Genomic DNA, 13,391 nt, shown 5'->3' on the forward strand with positions numbered 1-13,391 from the left:
ATGTTTTCAAACTTATCTGTAGGCCAACAATGTAAGCGACATGTTTAAATGAGCGGCATTTTTTCTCAACATGTTTAGTGCTGAAAGTGGGAATGGTGGTTTATTTTCCTGAAATAACTGCAACCTGCGCAATTGGGGGGGGGGGGGGGGGGGAAGCGGGGGGACTCTGCGACGGCCCAGTTAACCTCAACCCATTTGGAGGACCTGATGGCTTGCTTTTTACCTGTGAGAATCGAATCGATTCGCGGGCCGATGGTGTGCTGTCTGCTCCGAAATTTATGTAACTTGCTTTTAAAGAAACAGCAACCATTTACTTCCGTATCGAAACCATTAAAACTAAGACTGCTTAATGTCAACTCCCTCAGAATCATGCTAAGAATAGAATAGAATTTACAGTGCAGAAGGAGGCCATTCGGCCCATCGAGTCTGCACCTGCTCTTGGAAAGAGCACCCTACCCAAGGTCAACACCTCCACCCTATCCCCATAACCCAGTAACCCCACCCAACACTAATGGCAATTTTGGACACTAAGGGCAATTTTATCATGGCCAATCCACCTAACCTGCACATCTTTGGACTGTGGGAGGAAACCGGAGCACCGGGAGGAAACCCACGCAAACACGGGGAGGATGTGCAGACTCCGCACAGACAGTGATCCAAGCCCGAATCAGACCTGGGACCCTGGTTGAAGCAATTGTGCTATCCATAATGCTACCGTGCTAAGTTCACGCTGTTTCGAATTCTACTTTGAGGGGGACAGATAAAGAAGAGCTAACTGCTCTTTCTCGAAAACTCCAGAAGTGGTCGTTAAATTTCCCTTGACAATAGTGGAATGAGAAACAAATAAATCCGTTTCCATGTTTTTAAACCCAGTCATTATTCACTCATGTTTCGTTTCAGCTACACCAGCAGCTCACAAGTACAACGTGCAGTGTCTGTATCAGTTAACATTCGAACTTGCCCTTAAACTTATTGGGTGATGGGTTGCTCGTCAGTTCAGAACATTCGATACCCGAATAATGTAACATAGTGGCATCAACTGTACAGCAACGTCAAAGCTAAAACAATGTTTTATTTGTTTATATATATCTCGAAAGATAGTCATTACAGTGAAGGTTGCAGCGTATCTAGACAAGGCGACCCTGCATTAAAAGTGGGGAACATGACCGATTCGCGGCTCTTGCCAAGGGGGTTGGATTGGTCGCAGCGAATGTAAGAGGTAACCGGCCAGCGAGGGTGGGATTTGCCAATTTTGCAGACTGTGCCGATCGTTCTCCAGGGCGGCCTCTGCCAATTCCAAAATCTAAACGTTATTTATTCAGAACTTCAGCTCAGCAAGGAAGAGGCGGAGGAATAGCGCCTGTTGCAATTGCAAAACTTACACAGTCAGGGATAGGGTGACCATCTGAATGCGCTCGCGTTGTTTTATGGGGAAATAAAAAGACCGCAGAAACAATACAAGGGCATACGCCAGTGTGGGGTGACAGACACAGCGGAAACAAGAGGCTTCTTGAAAGAAAATGTTGAAGTGACAAACTCCAATTTAAACCTGGAGGAGGACAGAGGTAACCCCTCTGGGTATTCCTACACCACAGGGGCAATCCACCGTCTTCTCAGGGGCAATTAGGGATGGTCAATAAATGCTGGCCGAACCAGCGATGCCCAGATCCCGTGAACATTTGTTTTTAAATAGGAGCAATCATGTGGTATTCTAATCTCTCAGTTTGTCCTCATTGAGGAAAATTCATTAAGTCCTCATTTAAATATCCTGTTCGGGGGGGGGGGGGGGGGGGGTCGATAGGTGCTGGGGGAATGCAAGTCCCCATTAATCACCTCCCTGTTATGCAACATTAATCTGTGCCTTTCTTTCGATTTCACATGAAGTTCCTTTGCTCAGTATTTTAGGTTGGGGGCGTCAAAAAGCCCTGCTCGATTTTACTTCATTCGAAAATATTGCTCTTGAGCTAAACGGTCGGTCTGCTTCCGATTAAACCGCTATAAATCCCGTCACATTTTTCACCCCGTGTCTATTACAAACAAATAGCTCGGAGGTCTCCAAACTTCGCGAGTCGGTTTTTACTCAGTAAAATTGCCGTGTGCCACTTGAAGTTTCCAGTGAAAATCGTGTTGGTGGTGACTATCAGTGAAACCTGCTGGTCTGGGCCCCCCTGCTGTCACCCGATGTGCTCGCTAGAGGGCTCACGCTGCGTTCTCGAGTCGCCCCCACACACAGGTTATCTGTTTACAATTATTCATCGGGACCGAAAACTTTTCACTCATTGGAGATAAACTACTTTTGAGCTTTGTTAAAACGATTTGCATTGTTTAAAGCTTCGTTAAGATTTGCATCTCCATGCCCAGTCAAGGTCTGTTCTGTGCTCAAACTTGCAGTCGGTGGAGTGTTTGCAAGTGGCTGGTTCTCCAAAAGTTATATGTATAGATTTGTTTTTAATTAATATAACTCTGAAAGGCACATACCGTGTTCAATCATCTTACGCGATCGCAATAGATGCCGTATTTGGACATTTAATATAACTCCAAAATGTATGGAACCTGTTGCATTGGTACTGTGAAGTTTGAGTGATATCTAGCATTAAAGGAGAAAGAAAGCTGACATTTTCCCCATGTAATATCCTTCGTCAATATCCCTTAAACAAACCCGCTGACACAAAAATACCTCAGATACTTGAACTTAATTTCAACGCAAATGGTTCAATTTAGCGTCATTCGCAAATGCCGATTTTATTCCAAGTCGATGTCACGATGCTCCATATTTATTTAAAACAAATGTTAGATATTGTACACATATCTGAAGATCGTTTCACGTTTTGAAGTCCGTTTGTGTATTGTTTGTCCCATTGCTGGGTCGGTCATTTTCTAACGATTAAGTTCTGAACTCGTTTAGAAGATCCATATTCCTTTAAACAATTGTCTTCGTAAGCAGGAAATGGAATCGTTCGTTTACAATTGCACAAATTATATTTTAAAAAGAATAAATAGTGTGATTATAGGTGATGGGAGAGGGAAACAAGCCACTGATTGCAGCGGAGAATTGTAAGATACATTAAAGAATGGGGAATGGGAATTCGCTCGTTTGGAGTTTGCCATTGTAAAACTAGCCCCCCCCCCCTCCCCATACACACACACACACACACACGCGTTTTCTAACATCTGTTGTAAATCGGTTCGCCTGATTCCAGACCGACCGAAATAATGCGAGTTTTAACATCCTCAATCGCGGCGAGAAGTTGATAAAGTGGACGATGGCCTCCACGTACTGTTAATTGACGACGCCAAGCAATATTGTAGCACATGTGTGTGTCAGAACCACTTAAATGATACATATTGAAAAGACTTCAAATCAAACAGCTCAGGTGTTTATGTAATTGAGATGTCCATGTCTTTATAAATCGACAGCACTCGTTTTTCGCACATTACTTGTGCTCGTCTAACCATTATCGTTCACAAACATTATGGGAACGGCCTGGATCAAGAGGGGTTTGCATCATTCCTACATAGTGCTGCCTTCATATTTTTAAACTCGAGATTCTAATTAAAGAGGATCATTTCGTTAGTTCAGGGGCAATCCCACTGCCACACACACACACACATCATGTGCGGTTACACAGCCCGGGGAGGGGGCATTGATTTGCAGCCTTCTTTGGTTTGTTTCTTGTTTGTTGCTGATCATTTCACACATTGCAGTTCTTTGAAATGAGTCAAATCGCAGGGCATTTTTTCTTCTTCTTGAACTTCGGGATAACGCGGGCGGCCGACTCTCCTTTCTTGGAATGCAATGGCTCTAATTGAGTTATTACATTAAAAATGATGCATTTTCTCCAAGTATTGCAAAATAAAAGTTAAATGGTGCGATTGCTCGCCTGGACACATTATAACAACAAAAAGTATGTGTGGGTTGGGCGGAGGGAGGAGGGTTGCTGAGATTTGGTTTATTTCTTAGACATCGGATTTTGTATTTAATAAGAAAACAAATCAACCTGAAACTGAACGCAATCTGGCCTGATGTTTGCAGCGAGGTTGCTGCTTCTGAGCCAAACCCTCTTCGCTCCGGATTCCGGCCAACAAGAGGAAGCAGCGGGAACTGCAGGTGTTGGGCCAATCGCAGAGCCAGCCTGGCCGCCCTTGACCAATGGGAATGGGAGTTTGGCAGGTGCCTGGGTAGTTTATCAGCGCATCTCCCGCGCCCTGGCGACCGGCTCCAGTCAAACTTCACCTTAAACCCCGGGATAGCGAGAAGGAAGGAAGGCAGGAAGGAAGGGAAAGAGTAGGCATTTTTTTCACCCTCCCCCCCTCCCCCCCACCCCCGCCAAACACCCCGCCTGCTCGACTTCTTTGGAGATTCCTCGGACTGGATACGCTCGTCTGGATAATCACAACCATTCACACTTGCCATTAGTGGAGGCACATTCACCTCCGCTCCAGATTTCTCTTCTTTTTAAAAAAATAACACCCACCAGGATCCAAGATCTCGCAGCTTTTACGAGTGGGTCCTGTGAAATCTATGATCTGATCAAATGTTAGCCGTCGGGCAGATGGATAGTCGCCAGAGTGCATTCGTCCTGAGCAGCACGCCGCTGGCTGCGCTGCACAATATGACTGAGATGAAGGCGTCTATATTCCCGTACTCCTTGCAGAATCCCCCGACCTTCAAAGCCCCGACTCTGGCGAGTTTGAACGCACAGTTCCCGCTGGGGACGCCGCACGGAATTAGCGACATTTTAGGCCGCCCTGTGACCACGGCCACCAACCTGCTCTCTGGACTCCCTCGGCTCAACGGGCTTGCCACCACGGCGGGGATGTATTTTAACCCGACAGCGGCCGCCGTCTCCAGGTACCCCAAGCCCCTTGCGGAATTGCCGGGGAGACCCCCCATCTTCTGGCCGGGAATGATGCAGGGATCCCCGTGGAGAGATCCTAGGGTAGTCTGTCCAAGTACGTACTGTCCAAGCACATTGCTATGATTTCTTTTTGGGGTTAAATATGTGTAATGTACTTTCAAATCCGTCGTTTGACATTACTGGCTGAAACACTAGCTTTTTTCAAAAAATAATCTTTTGCGTTGTGTAGTGGGGTTTGTATGAATGCTTTCACTCAAGCCTATAAAAAAACTTTTCATGAATTATCGAGTGGTCAAGCCGCTAACAGTATATATGTAACAGCCATTGATTCAACTACTCAACTGGCTCATCGAAACAGCAATTTGTTGCTTCTCTCTTGTGGAGGAAATAATGACCATAAAATAATTCACTCTTTTTATTTTATTCTGTGAGACCCCCTCCCCCGAAAAGACAACAGGGGTCCAATTCCACTTGCTGATTTGTATACTTTGCACTCTCAAAGACACAGTGAGCCGGTTTGAACGACCTCGCGTGCTTTCTGTGCCGCCGTCTACAAATTATACAAACAATATTTCGCTGTTTTAAGTTTTTTTTTCTTTTCCCCTGTTCTCTCCCCCCTCCCGCAGCGCAAGGCAGTTTAGTCCTTGACAAGGACGGGAAGAAGAAACATTCCAGGCCAACATTTTCAGGTCAACAGATCTTTGCTCTGGAAAAAACGTTTGAACAGACCAAATATTTAGCTGGACCAGAGAGAGCCCGGTTAGCCTATTCTCTGGGAATGACAGAAAGCCAAGTAAAGGTAAAACATTTCACATCTCTATCGCATTAAATCCATCCATAACATATACTGAACGTGGCCTTTTTACAGACAGGAAACAGGCGGGATAATATTATCTTCAGATGTCCTATCACACAACAGCCTCGTTTAACACAGCAGAACTGGACATTCAAATGCTGTTAAGGGTTGTAGATATATTTATTCAGAGTTCACCAAACTCGATCTAAGTACTTCTACTAGGCCGAGCTGTTAAACAGAGGCTTGTTTTTGATACTCAAGTGACTGGGAAGTGCTGCCAAGCCGATTAACACTGAAAGGATTCTGCCTAACCATGTCTTTTAATGTCTGTGTTGGGGAAATATGTGAACCGTGTTGTATATAAAACAATAATTGGGGGTGAGTGTACCATTGGATTGTCCATTTTCTAGGCCCCTTGCTAAATCCAGCTATGTTCCATTTTGAGTGTCAGAAACACTCACGAGATTGAAATATGACGTAATTCCCCCCCAAAAGTAAGTGTAAGGAACGGTGCAGAACACGATCTAGCCCCATGGATTGAGACATAACACATTTCACCATTTCCCCGTTGCCTGCGGTGCTGTATTTAAGTTAAAGCCTCGACTAAATTACGGAAGAATGGGAAAATTCTCAACCTTTCTCCCCCCCCCCCCACCTTCCATTGGCACTATTTAAGAACGTGGTTTGATTATTGTGTCTGCAGTTTTGAACTTTGTTGCTTAAAACAAAACACGATAGTTGAAAATAGCCAGGCTGGCAGCTGTTTGGCGGCGGTGTGTGTGGGTGTTTTCTAATAAACACAAGAGTTTATATATTTCATTTTCTCTTGGCAACAGGTGTGGTTCCAGAACAGGCGGACCAAGTGGAGGAAGAAGCACGCGGCCGAAATGGCCACCGCCAAGAAAAAGCACGATTCAGAGACTGAGAAACTCAAAGGAACGTCGGAAAACGAGGAAGACGAGGACGAGTACAACAGACCCCTGGATCCTAACTCGGATGATGAAAAAATCACACGATTACTGAAAAAGCACAAAAACGCCAGCTCCCTCACCATCCTGGACCCACACAGCAACAGCCCAGAGATCTTGTGACAAACTTTCAAAACTAAACAAACAAAAAAAAATCATCGGAGCAGCTCGAGCGGCTGAATTAACCAGGGTATAAAAAAAACGTTTAAAATAAATCCCATGTTCCACAGATTTAAGTGATATGTGTTGTACAGCCTAATGTATGTGAGATGTATATATTTTTTACAGAATAAGTTATGGAATTATCTTGCAGCTGGAGTATATAAATAACTTGGACTGGAGCTGAGGCAGGTTTGAAAGATAAAGTGGGATTTTCTCAAGTGTCCATGAAACCAGACTTCTTTCTTAGCATTTCCGTGTTGAGGATTAACAATCAGAGCTCATCCTTTTTTTGTATAAAATACAGATTAAAACTGTAGCTGTACATATTAAGATGCACGTTTGTGTTGTAAAATATACATTAAATGTAAAGTTCTTTTTTTGTGTATTTACATTCAAAAGGCTAATATTTTGTTCTCGCCTGCGAGGCTGAACTTTCCTTCGGAGGAGAGTTTTGTTTATTGCTCCATTAAATCCGAAGGAACTTCTGGACACTCTGTCGGAGGTGGTTTGAAATAATTATTAATTATTATTGCGTCTGCAATAGTTGGGGTGCGTGTGTGGGAGGGTCATTTGTATTGCCAATAAATTATTTAACAATACGAAACCCGGTGGTCGAAATCCGGCTGCTTTTTGGAGTGAGCTGAAGTATTCGGGAGATTGCAAGGGCGGCACGTTATCGAGCTACCTGTAAATTGACCAATCGATGGGTTCTCCAGCCAGGGCTGTGAATGGACTGATACGAACACATTCAAAATTATTTGAAGTGCACAGGGTAAAAAGTCACGATGCTCCCGCTCACCCGATACCACTTGAGCAAGAGAATCGGGGCCAACTCACAAACCCCGTTTTGTAAAATTCCTGTTGATCTTTTTTGGCGCAGAGGTAGTCGATTACTTTGATTTGAAAGGGGGGGGTGATTGCAGTCAACAGGTCTTTGCTTTGGAACGGTTTATTGCAGAATCACTAACGATCTACAATGACTCTATATGATCCCAGTTAAAATACCTGAAGCCCGTGTGAATCCCTACCCCAGCAATAAACCCAACCAAAGTTCTCGACGGTAGCCTAATTAAAACAATGCTGAGCGGAACTTAAACACCTTTTGTTTCTCAGTGTGTGACCGCAGTTTTGACTGGTTTCTTTTATTCTACATTGAAATGACATAATTACTCTTAATTTTAACATTATCTAATGATTAGATGGGTCATGTAGCTCATCTTGCATTGGATAAAATCCCGGTATCATTCCAGAAATCAAACGGATCGAGTTTCATTAAATGAGGGCATCCGTTGGGCAGAATGCAAAGGGAGATGCCCGGTGCTTGGAGCCTGGTTATCATCCCCCGCTGCTCAGAGTCTGCTCCAGTCTACCTAACAAATAAGATAGGGGAATGGTGGAATCCCGTTTAGTTTCTAGGCTCGCTCGCAGTTTGACGAAAGCTCCGAAAATGCAGATCATTTGCAACGAATAACGAATGAAAAGTGAAACAGACTCTCGTCACCCGAAGGTCAAAAACACCCTCCTGTTTCTTGCGTTTTATAAATAATATATATTGTTTAAAACATCGACAATTTCAAATGGGGGGAAATAATTACAGTGAGGTTTTCAAATGTTTATCAAAAAATTCCCGTGCGTTGATACAATTGCAATAATTCTTTCAACTAATTGTAAAGCTGTGGAATTTCCAATAGGTCTGGGGAAAGCTTGGAGGCCAGTGAGCCTTGTGAATGGAGATCAGATATCACATCTGAAAGTGCCTTCATGATGAAGAGACAAAATCTACATTTCTCTCCCCCTAGTTCTAGTCTATATAAAGTAAAACATCGAAGCACTGAATCTTAATTGCGGACACATTTTCAATCGCTCGTTCCGAAAATCGAATAATTGCGCTCGGCCTTGCAAACTTTGAAGGCTCACAACAGTGAGGTGCCTCGAATACTTTGGTTGTTGTTTAATGGGGGCGGGGGGGGGGATGAAATCTGTTCTGAAATGAGGGCAGATTGCCGGGGGAGAGCGGGATGTTGGAGGATGGGTCGGGTGGGATTCGTCACGCTATGATGGTACAGTCTGCAACAGGACAGTCACAAAGGGAAGGGCGACCCAGTGGAAAAGTTAAAGCGACCTGTGAGAGGACGCGAGGCTTTGGAAGCTGGAATCCCAGCGAGTCCTCCACTTTTTCCAAACTTCCAAATCCGTAAAGATGTTTTAATATCTAGTCAGAAACACAAACCTTACCATTCGTTTCGCAGGCCGCAATGTCCATTGAGAAGAGAAACGAAACGGCCCGCTGAGAATTTGGCGATAATTCTAGAGATTGAAGAAAACCAAAAAAGAGAGGGTGGTGGTGGTGGTGGCGGGGGGGCGGGGGGGGGGGGGGGTGTCCTTTCAGAGGTGTGTGAAGCGGATCAATACCACGTGTGATCCTTTGGCCTTTCTGCCGTGACCACGTGACCTCAGTTATACCCACGATCCAGTCTGCTGCATCAAAATATTTTACATGTTTTGCTTAAATATTTCGTCCACGAATAACGTTTTAAAATACATGTATGTCACTCGGTCCCAGATTTTGTGCAGTTTTGGTCAATTGAAACTATCTGACTTTCAGATCTTTAAACATGAATTAGAATCGCTTTAAATCAATTTTCCAAGCATAGCTGAGATTTTAATAGCTATCTATGATGGATTTTCTATTTACAAAGCTGAATTGGATGGCATACAGCAGCATGTATTCTACTTTAGAGGGCGGTACAAAGTTTTAATTCGGTTTATTTTAAGTTGCACTGGACAGCATGTACACAGATCTGCAGCACGCCCAGGTTATGGAGACATCACTGGGTTACTGGTGGCGCTGAGCAGGGGGGCTTCTCACAAACTGTCAATCAGATCACCTCTCCCTTCAATTTCTATTTTTGATGATGCTCCTCCGAGGAGGGGTGCGCTGAAATGTTTTGACTTCCCTTTTTCTCTCCAAGGATGCAACGTAAGGTCTGCGTGTGTTGCTGCGGTTGCTGTTTTCGCGCGTTAGCAAAGCACTTGAGCGAAGGGACCTTAACAGGCCACGAGAGAACAGGACCCCCCCCCCCCAACTCGCCCGTGTGATAATCGGAGAATTGGGAATCGATTTAATCGTAGACTTGGATAAATTCCCCCTAAATACTCGTTTCGTTTACGTGACACTAAAGAGCTAAAAGCTCTTTAAGAACTAAAGCTCCCTTCGCCTCCGAAATGCAACCGCTATCCACGTCTGCTTGGTGGGTGATGTGTGACCCTCGTGGCTGCGCTTCTTTGGCCTCAGACTTTTCAAGGACCTCCTACTTTCTACGACCCCCTCCTTGCCATCGAAGCCCACACTCGGGGAGAGGAGAATGAATGGGCGCCGTGCCGTGCACCGCCATGAAAAGTTAGAGCGAGAAGTGAGTCCTGGAAACGTCGTCTTACAAATCTAACTGCTCCAGTTACCAGAAAAGACCAGTTGGTGACACAAAAGACGAATCGTGACACTTGAATTGTTTGAGAAACAAAGAATTTTATTTTTATAGCCCATAAACGTCACTTAAGTTGAATCCTTGATTTAATAAAATAGTTTACAGTGTGTGGCTATTGATACATGGGCACATTGGTACAGTTTGTCTGCACACTTTTTTTTTACACTTGGTCTACAAGCGAGAATGATCTCACGGTCACGGCCACATAAATTCTGGCAGTGGACACAAAATCATTTCCAATCATAGTGATTTATACGAGAACACGCATCAATCCACTGCTATCAAGTAGCTAGTGAACTTTGTAGTGTAGTAAATTAAATCGATAGAGGAAACGAATCGGCATTGGCTGTGTTTCCAATTTTCCGACCTAATCATCTTTTAATGCTGTAAAGAAGGCAGCGTGTAAAATTCGCAACATTAGCGCTGGAGATTAAATATAGGCGGTACAATACGAAATTTGCAACTTTAGGTTCCAGGTCTTTATATACAGTCCATTGAAGCACATCGAGCAAGCTACTATCAGAAGGAGAGATTCCCATTAAACTCTGTCCATAGATACTTGGCACCATATGCAGTAACAAAAATAGACAGAAATAGTTTACAAAAAATCTTATGATACCCATCCTATTAAATTTCACATTCTGAAAACTTGGCATTATTGAGGAATAAGTTACTATAGAAGTACTTAACACAGACTGTTATTCGGCGTGGTGTTTATAGTAAAGTAAGATTATTTCGGTATAAGCTATCTAAAGTATAGTTTGGTCGAGAACTTGTACTTTTATGTGTTCAATCTGCTATCCGTACTACCTAATAGTATAAACGTCAGACCCACGAGCAGCCAGTCTTCACGAAAATAGGTTCACCTAGGGTTTTTGGAAAGGCTATATTATAAATTAGTTTTCTTTTAAAAGTGAATATAAAAATGAGGAGGAGCTGAACTGTGATTCAAAACCAGATATGCAAAATGTAGTATCTAATATAAGGAATCACCAAAATGAAAAATACCTAACTAACCTACCACAGGCATAAAAAGGGGTGAAGGGAAATATCAACAACGCCATCACGTAAAGGGATACCACGGTCTATACAATCCAATGTACAAAAAAAAAACCTCTCTAGTACAGTATAGATATACAATTTTCGCATTGCACTTCATAAAACTTTACAGAAGGATGCAGCTTCTTTTAAAAGACAATAATGTTTTCAGCTAAACATTATAAATGTGAGATATTTAAAAGATGTAGTCAACTGTACTTGTTAGTGTTTGGCAACAAATCTGTGACACCGTTTCGGAACTGTCCCACGTTGAATTCAAGTGTCACAGGAAATGTATGAAATGGCGAGGTATGTGTGGCCTTCTTGTGCAGACTTCCGACGTCAAAGCAAAATGGATGATGAGCGGTCTGAGGGAGAGTGGGGCGGGGGGGGGGGGGGGGAGTGGCCCGAAGAAATACAGTATCAACATGAGTCGAATGACAAAGATGTTTGGCCGATGTTCTGCTGTCCCTGTTCCTCCACTTCGTATTTGCTGCTTTGGCAAACAGACTAGAGGGCAGTTTCTCGAAAGATTTTCTCATTTCGCTGATACCTTTTCGCTGCAGAGTCGGGGATCGGGAAAGACAGAACGACAAACATCATCACCGTCACAAGCGGACAACAGAGATTGACCAAAGTATTTAAAGTACCAGCATGTCAGTTCAGTACCCAAGAGGAAAATGAATGAATAGTAAAAAAAATTAATAAAACATTAATATTTACCACCACATCACTGCACCACACAACAGTTGCGCATATGTCTATTAGGTTTACCTGCCCCAGCAGCTATTCGAAAGAACAGGAAGACAGGCTGTGGGGGAAAAAAACAGACACACACATCACTGGATCAGTGTGATATTTTCAAATACTGTGCCTAATTCAGGAAGGTATCTGTGAGCCTAGACTACCTAATTACTCAGATTTGTTTTCGTCCCTATGTGTTTTCCAATTAAATTAATCATTTTGGAGGTGAGTTCGGATTGCTTAATTTGGGGTCAGTGAAATTTCCTTTTGGTCAAACTATTCTGTCCTCCCCTCCCCCCTTAAAGTGTTGTGTTCATTTGTCCTTCCTTAGATCACACCGTTCTCAGGGGCAAATCCAGGCTTGGTTTGGTGTTGTCATGCTGAGGAAGAACCGGGGGCTTCATTGAAGCTCACTATCCGCTCATTTCTCCCATCCACTCACTTCGGCCAACAGAAAACAATATTGCGTTCGCCAAAGCAGCGCCACCACGCCCACTGCCAGAAAGTTAGGCCGGTGTCTGCCGACTCTAACTCGCAGTGAGGCAGATCGGAGTGCTATCAAGGGAAATCCACCGCTCTGGGGCACTCAATTTCAGTAACAAACAGAACGGGAATATTAGCAGCACTCCCCGCCCCCCTCCCAGCACAGGAACGTGGCGGTAAAGGAGCCTGCGGGCTGGACTCTGATAAACAGACTGAAAATTGAATGCAGCACATCTCCCTTCTGCTCCAATTTGCACCTGATCGTCGCTTGAAGTCTAACCGGACAGTGTGAAGGTGCCATTCACTGACACAGCCAGCGCGTCCCCGTCAGTCCAGGCCCACGTTTAGCAGCGCCAGCTCGCTTCTCAACCTCCTACTAATTCTAATGCCCGTCCTAAATTTAACGTCTCATTTCCCTGGCTGGTTCGTCATCACAGTGAACACCACCAATTCGATGATTTGAGCTCTTCTCTGCTAAGTTGGATTGGTGTTGGGACCTGCACTGACACACCTATTGGCCTTTGCCCTACTTGCCCTTGCTGTCCAGGTAATTACAAGTGCCTGCGCAGAGTTGCTCATTCGAATGCTGGCACTGGGTTCAGTGAGTGAGTAGTGGGTGCGTTATCAGCTAGCTATTAGGGCCTGAAGAGCAGACAGGGGCCGAGAACTGGCTTGGGCCAACATGGGCAGGAGTGCCTCTTGGTGCCTGATCCTGCATACACTACTCAGCAGGTATCCCTCAGCCGGGATTGAGCCAGAGGTGCATTGATGATGAAAGGGTTCCTTCCACCGACTTTGGAATCATATTATGAAATAGCAAAAAGCTCCAACCAAGTCAAGCTTGTGATGAATGTAG

The 13,391-nt window shown here is 44.2% G+C and overlaps 2 protein-coding genes across 6 annotated transcripts in view; one reads left to right on the forward strand and one right to left on the reverse strand.

Annotated features, from left to right (window-relative positions):
• Positions 1 to 4,302: 4,302 nt before the first annotated feature.
• On the forward strand, positions 4,303 to 7,170 carry nkx6.2 (NK6 homeobox 2). Its single transcript, XM_072479138.1, has 3 exons — positions 4,303 to 4,953; positions 5,486 to 5,658; positions 6,492 to 7,170. Exons 1-3 carry the CDS (start codon positions 4,536 to 4,538, stop codon positions 6,744 to 6,746), a joined length of 846 nt encoding a protein of 281 aa, XP_072335239.1. The 5' UTR covers positions 4,303 to 4,535; the 3' UTR covers positions 6,747 to 7,170.
• Positions 7,171 to 10,291: 3,121 nt separating this feature from the next.
• inpp5a (inositol polyphosphate-5-phosphatase A) overlaps positions 10,292 to 13,391 on the reverse strand; it is a 752,293-nt gene continuing 749,193 nt past the window's right edge. For 4 of the 5 annotated variants that reach the window (XM_072479145.1, XM_072479144.1, XM_072479142.1 and 1 more), the window contains 2 exons: positions 12,083 to 12,119; positions 10,292 to 11,868 (listed from right to left, as the gene is read on the reverse strand). In XM_072479145.1, coding sequence (XP_072335246.1) covers positions 11,819 to 11,868; positions 12,083 to 12,119 — 87 coding nt within the window. In that variant the 3' untranslated portion in view covers positions 10,292 to 11,818. Of the gene's footprint in view, positions 11,869 to 12,031; positions 12,120 to 13,391 lie in introns of all 5 variants that reach the window. The other variant, XM_072479141.1, reaches the window with a different exon arrangement.

The sequence above is a fragment of the Scyliorhinus torazame genome, chromosome 16 (genome assembly GCF_047496885.1).
Source record: "Scyliorhinus torazame isolate Kashiwa2021f chromosome 16, sScyTor2.1, whole genome shotgun sequence".
Taxonomy (NCBI): domain Eukaryota; kingdom Metazoa; phylum Chordata; class Chondrichthyes; order Carcharhiniformes; family Scyliorhinidae; genus Scyliorhinus; species Scyliorhinus torazame.